This window comes from Urtica dioica, chromosome 3 (assembly GCF_054948205.1).
Source record: "Urtica dioica subsp. dioica isolate 48M chromosome 3, U.dioica_male_clone48M_v1_H2, whole genome shotgun sequence".
Classification (NCBI taxonomy): domain Eukaryota; kingdom Viridiplantae; phylum Streptophyta; class Magnoliopsida; order Rosales; family Urticaceae; genus Urtica; species Urtica dioica.
In genome coordinates, this window is record NC_142758.1 from 49,500,574 (window position 1) to 49,506,595 (window position 6,022).

The 6,022-nt window shown below is 40.0% G+C and overlaps 1 protein-coding gene across 1 annotated transcript; it reads right to left on the reverse strand.

The window, feature by feature from the left end:
• Nucleotides 1–1,761: 1,761 nt before the first annotated feature.
• On the reverse strand, nt 1,762–5,678 carry LOC149403491 (akuammiline synthase 2-like). Its single transcript, XM_089608708.1, has 2 exons — nt 5,617–5,678; nt 1,762–2,635 (listed from the first exon to the last, which is right to left on the reverse strand). Exons 1-2 carry the CDS (start codon nt 5,676–5,678, stop codon nt 1,762–1,764), a joined length of 936 nt encoding a protein of 311 aa, XP_089464834.1.
• Nucleotides 5,679–6,022: the final 344 nt, after the last annotated feature.

The following is a 6,022-nucleotide window of genomic DNA, read 5'->3' on the forward strand; positions in this document are numbered from 1 at the left end:
GGCAGTCAAACATAAAGAGTGGAGGGCTGCTATGGATGAGGAGCTGGATGCTATGCTGGCTAACAAAACTTGGACGTTGGTGCCTTAACCTACAGACAAAAAGGCCATTGGCTGCAGGTGGCTTTACAAGAACAAGTTCCACTCTGATGGGACTCTTGCTCGGAGAAAAGCACGTTTAGTAGCTAAAGGATATACTCAACAAGAGGGCCTGGACTACACCGAAACCTTTTCTCCAGTGGCCAAGCTGGTAACAGTCAAAACCCTACTGGCTGTAGCAGCTTCACAACAGTGGCACCTAGCACAAATGGACGTGAACAATGCGTTCCTCAATGGTGATTTAGAGGAGGAAGTCTATATGGCTTTGCCACCTGGCCTCCCTACTCAGGGGGAGTCTAGTAAGCTGGTTTGCCGCCTCCACAAATCCATTTACGGCCTCAAGCAAGCCTCAAGACAGTGGAACCTGAAGTTTACTGAAGTTTTGCTTGCTTTTGGATTCTCTCAATCGAAAGCCGACTACTCTCTTTTCACAAGAGGCAATGGCGACACCTTTGTGGCCATTGTCCTATATGTTGATGACATAGTCATTGCCGGTCCCAGTCACAGCATCATTGACTTGGTCAAAGATCATCTCCGAGCCAACTTCAAGGTTAAAGACCTAGGGGTACTCAGGTACTTCCTAGGATTGGAAGTGGCAAGATCAAAGTAAGGGATATTGATCACTCAGAGGCAGTATGCACTCAACATCCTCAATGATGAAGGTCTCTTAGAGTGCAAGCCTGCTAAGACGCCTATGGATCCCAAAACTGTTCTCAACAGTTCTGATGGCGACTTGCTGGATGACGTTACTGCTTACAGGCGCATGGTAGGTCGATTACTCTATTTGACCATCACTAGGCCAGACATCACGTTTGCCGTTCATCAGCTGAGTCAGTTCATCTTAGCGCCACGTGTGCCACATCAACAAGCTTGTCACCATCTTCTGCGTTATCTGAAAAGTCAGCCAGCACTTGGTCTGTTCTATTCAGCGGCCTCTTCTCTGCAGCTTCGTGCATTCTCAGATACAGACTGGGGAAACTGTCCTGATACTAGGAGGTCGATCACTGGCTACTGCGTGTTTGTTGGTGACTCTCTTGTATCGTGGAAGTCCAAGAAACAAGCTACAGTGTCTCGGTCTTCAGCAGAGTCCGAGTATCGCGCCATGAGAGCAGCAACAAGTGAGTTATTATGGCTTCAACAGCTGTTACGAGACCTCAGTATCACACAGACGCAGACGACCTTATTGTTCTGTGATAACCAAGCGGCCGTCCATATTGCGTCCAACCCAACCTTCCATGAACGAACGAAGCACATAGAAGTTGACTGTCATTTCATCAGGGATCAGCTGAAAAATGGAGTCTTGAAGCTCATGGGTGTTCGTTCTGCTCTACAAGTAGCTGACATTTTTACAAAACCTTTATCTTCTCCAAGTTTGAATTCACTTCTTGGCAAGATGGCTCTTCGCAATGTCTACGCGCCATCTTGAGGGGGAGTATTGAGAATAGGAGATGAGGTGTTATCGCTGTCATGTTAGTTTACTTGTTGCTTAGGCTATTGGCTTTATTTAGTTTGTTTAAGTTGTTGTCGTTTTTTGTTCTAAAACGACTTGTAGTTTTCTTTACATCTCAGTCTGATTGCCTACGTGGCTGTTTCATCAGCTGAGAAGGATATAAACCCTGTTTGTTTGTTTTTCTATCAGATCAATCAAACCAATTAGTTTTTTTTTCAAATCTTCTTCCTATTGTTCTTCGCTTTCTCTTCCAAGAACTTAGGAATGCGATACGGCGGGTCGAGCTTATTCCGGATATTCACCGGGTGGGCCACCATGACCACCCTCCCTCTCTCTTCCTCGCTCGCCGAGAGAAGGCGAGAAAGTATGAAAACCGACAATGCCTCGACCCGGGAGACCCAGCTACCGTACTTTGCCCTAATCGCCTCGATCGCCAGAGAGTTGAATGAAAACATCTTCAATGTGACCGGGGTCTCGATCGATAAGGTGGGGTCGAGGACCAGCTCGTCCCGAGGAGGAAAGAGCTCCGCCGAAACGAAGCTCGGTTTTTCGACGCTTTCGGAGCTGCCATGGGAAAGGGCGGCCAAGGACTTGATGAAGGTGATGAGAGAGAGACCGTCGCCGAGCTGGTGAGAGATGCAGATTCCGACCGCCACACCTCCGCCGGAGAAAATGTTGAGTCGGACTCCGGCGGCGAACTCGTTCATCTTGTTGACTTCGAAGGGAAGGAACTTCGAGAGCTCGCTAGGGTTAGGGTTTTCTATTACCTCGGAGATGTCGTTAGGGCTCGTGACTTGGGCCTCGGAGAAGGAGATTCCCTCGTCGTTGCATTCGACGAACCGGTCTTTTCTGAGACGGCCAGCGTGCGGGTAATACAGGGCTAGGGCCTCAGAGAGAGACTTCTTGATTCGGTTCGATATCTCGCTGATCCCAGGCTCATCGGCTCGGTCGTTTTTCAGCTCGTAGAAAAATATTAGAGGATTGTACATTTTGGGAGATATTTGGTCAAGATAAGAGAGTGTGTAGTGGCGAAGATGGTCAGGGGTTTGGGACGATGGTTTGATGATCTCTTCAGAGGTTACTTCCACTCTTCAATTTTCATTTTGATCAAAACCCTAATATTTGGTTACTTCCACTACTCTAATATATATATATATATATATATATATATATATATATATATATATATATATAATATATCTATATCTCTCTTCTGATTGACTTTGGTTTTGCTAAAAAATTGTTCTTATCTGTACGTAATGAGATCGATAGTCAGCTTTTATAGAAGCAGAAGTGTATGGTAATATTTGTAGAAAAATATTTATGCACTATAGATATATACGTATATATTATATATATATATGATTGAAGACAGATATTCTTACAAATAAATGATTCTTTGAAGTTTTCTGAAAGCAATAATTTAGCAACTTTGCTCAGCAACTTTTTTGTTTTTTTATTTTCGTTTGAAATATTGAAAAAAATATTTGATATCCTATTCTGATCTAAATATCTGACGTTCAAGTGGTATTTATTTGGTGTTGTCACTAGAAACTGTATATTAATTATTGTATGGGTATCTTTTGAGAGATTTGTAGGCTTGGCTGCACTTAAAGCTTGTAGCAATTTAAATGGCTGATGTGATTTTGGTATATATAATGAAATTGGTATTTAGATATATAAATAGATTTGGCATCCAATGTATCTACGTCCTCCGCTCAGCGGAATAATTGATAGCTCTGGAAAAAAGAAAGTAAGTTTTTTACGTCCTTATTACTTAGAAAAAACTAAACATTAGTATAAATTAAGTCTAGAATATGCCGAAAAGAAAAGATATTTTCCCTCGAATACTTTAAAAATATTTAAATAAAAATGAACAAATAAAGATAAACCGTATACTGTAGATCAATAGAATAATAATATGGGTTATATAGCTATATAACCACCCAGCAACAGCGAGTTTGGATTTGGCCATCATTTGGTTAATTTCCGATTAATAGCCACACCCATTTATTTACAGTATAACAAAATACCAAAATGACTTCACTGTTCCCGCTCATTTATATACCGAAAATAAAAACATTTAAAACAAACATATGGATAATAAATGCTCGCGGTTATCGAGGAGCATCATTAAGATCATTAAGAAGAACCATTTATACACGCACACGAACAAAAATTACAAACACAAAATCCCAAACTTGAAACCCCTTATATCACTCGGCCGACTGTGCAAAACACGAACCAGCAAAAAAAAGAGAGAATAAAGAAAGAAAAGAAAAGAGAGAAGAAAGAAGAAAGAGAGCCGAGAGAGAGAGAGAGAGCGAGAGCCGAGAGAGAGAGATCGAGGGAGTGAGATACGGGATGTGAGCTCGAGGAGGAAGAGAACGCTCGACCGGACCACCACCAAACACCTAGTCATGAAAGGACCCAAAACCCGCTCGCGCTCGGACCGGGGAGAAGAGTCGCCGCGAGTTGCCGAGGACACCGGCCGAGAAGAGATTGACGAGGAGTTCGGCTGGAATCAAAGAGGACCGTCGGAATTCATCAAATTGAGAAGGTATTTCCCGTGAATCTCTTGAACCCAAGGGTTAGGGTTCCGAATTACAATAAAATTGGGGCTTTCTCGTGATATGGGGCATTTGTTGTGAGTTAGAATTTCGGGTTTGATATTTGTGTTTATTATGGATTTCGATGGTGATTGTATCGTTCTTGCTTGGTTAAGCTTTGTCGTTGATTTTTTTTCTCTCGTGCTCCCTGTTTGGTCTGACGGGTTTGGATGAATTGAAGCTGTTGAATTGATTTTTGTTGGTTAATATTGAAGGCTGAAATGGTTGATTCCACAGATCCTATTTATTACACAGATCGTCCTGTTAATTCCACAGATCCTCTGATCCTGGGTTCTCGCCTAGCACCGAAGTTGGAGCGAGAAGTATCGGGATCTGACGCCGGTCCTGGGTTCTTGCCGAGCACCGAAGTCGGGTCACCAGCGCCGAAGTCTGGGGCGTCGTGTGTCGGTGCTGAGGAAGGCGGATTTAGTTCGATTTGTTTGAGAAGCGGTTAATATTAATATTTTTTAGAAGCAATTAATTGTTTGTTTACAGAAAAGAAGGAAGATGAGTCAGTGATTTGCGTGACGAGGAAGATGAGTTTCAATGGTTATTTGGTTGTACAGAATAGGATGATTCGTTTTTGTTCGGATGGTGTATATTCGTGCAAATACAAACATATTTACAGTATATTCGTGTAAATACAAAACATATTTACAGTATATCCGTGTAAATACAAAGCATATTTACAGCATATTCATTGTAAATACAAAGCATATTTACAACACTGAAAACTTCCAAATACATAACAATAAATGCGCTGAAAACTTTCAAAATCTGCTGGAAAATTCAAATTTCAAATTTGAAAACTTCCCTATTCGGTTTCAATATTTGATTCGAAATTTAAAAAAAAAACTGTCTAATTAAAAAAATCTGCCGAATTAAATAAGGGCAAAAGTGTAAACCTAATTCAATTAATAAGTTGCCACGTAAGCAATATGGCTATTTATAGAAAATTAACGAAATGTTGACTAAAACCAAATTGTTAGTGTTTTAGATGACTACGCAGTCAATTATTTGTAATAATATTGATCCGCGCATACATATTAATTCTTAATTTTTGTTTTATGTAATCCCCGTATTATCATAAGTATGTGTGTGATGCGGTGGAAATATGATTTCCAACAGCTTAAGAATATAAAAGATTTGTACGCGAAAACATCCTAGAAAAAAAAAACACAATATTCTGGTACAATTTAATTATAATGCAATTTTTTTTATGAGAATCTTATTTGACATTTCTACATACTAAACAATTTTCAATATAACGCTCGTGAATATAATTAGCGTTCTAGTTGACGTGGACTTTCTTAAATATTTTAATCTTTAATTAGACGTGATGTTTTCCTTGATATCCATTTAGCTATTTGTGATTGCGGTCAATAAGACTCGGTATTAAAAACTCAAACTTCACACACACTATTTTATTCTGAAAGAACTAGAAGCAATATTTTAGCTGACCTGGCGCCAGTAAGGACCCAATTGGCGATCAGAGCCCAATTGACGAGGGTAAAATGGTCCATTTTATTTATTTATTTGTTACATACAGAGTATAAAAGTTGTTATACAGTCTGTCTCAGTTACTCGCAATACAGAGTGTAAGTGTAGGTTCGCAGGACCGTATGGGAAAATAATTGGTTTGGCCTTTTGTTTTTTTTTTTTTGTTTTTTTATTATTTTTATCGTCGTTGTCTAAGGCCCAGTTAATTTGAAGCCCACTTTGAATGAATACTCGAGAGAAAGAGATAGGGACTATTCCACAATAATTTTAAATCAATAATTCAATACGTTTATTTTAATAATAAAAAAATATGAGTAATTATTTTAGGTTGGGCTAGGTAGATAGGGACTATTCCACAATAATTTTA

What these genes read in the sequence shown, in the direction of transcription:
- LOC149403491 (XM_089608708.1), bottom strand. Translation starts at nt 5,678, where the DNA reads ATGGACCATTTTACCCTCGTCAATTGGGCTCTGATCGCCAATTGGGTC. An exon ending in TGGGTCCTTACTGGCGCCAG is followed by an intron (nt 2,636 to 5,616) that starts GTCAGCTAAAAT and finishes TGAAAATTGAAG; the next exon opens with AGTGGAAGTAACCTCTGAAG.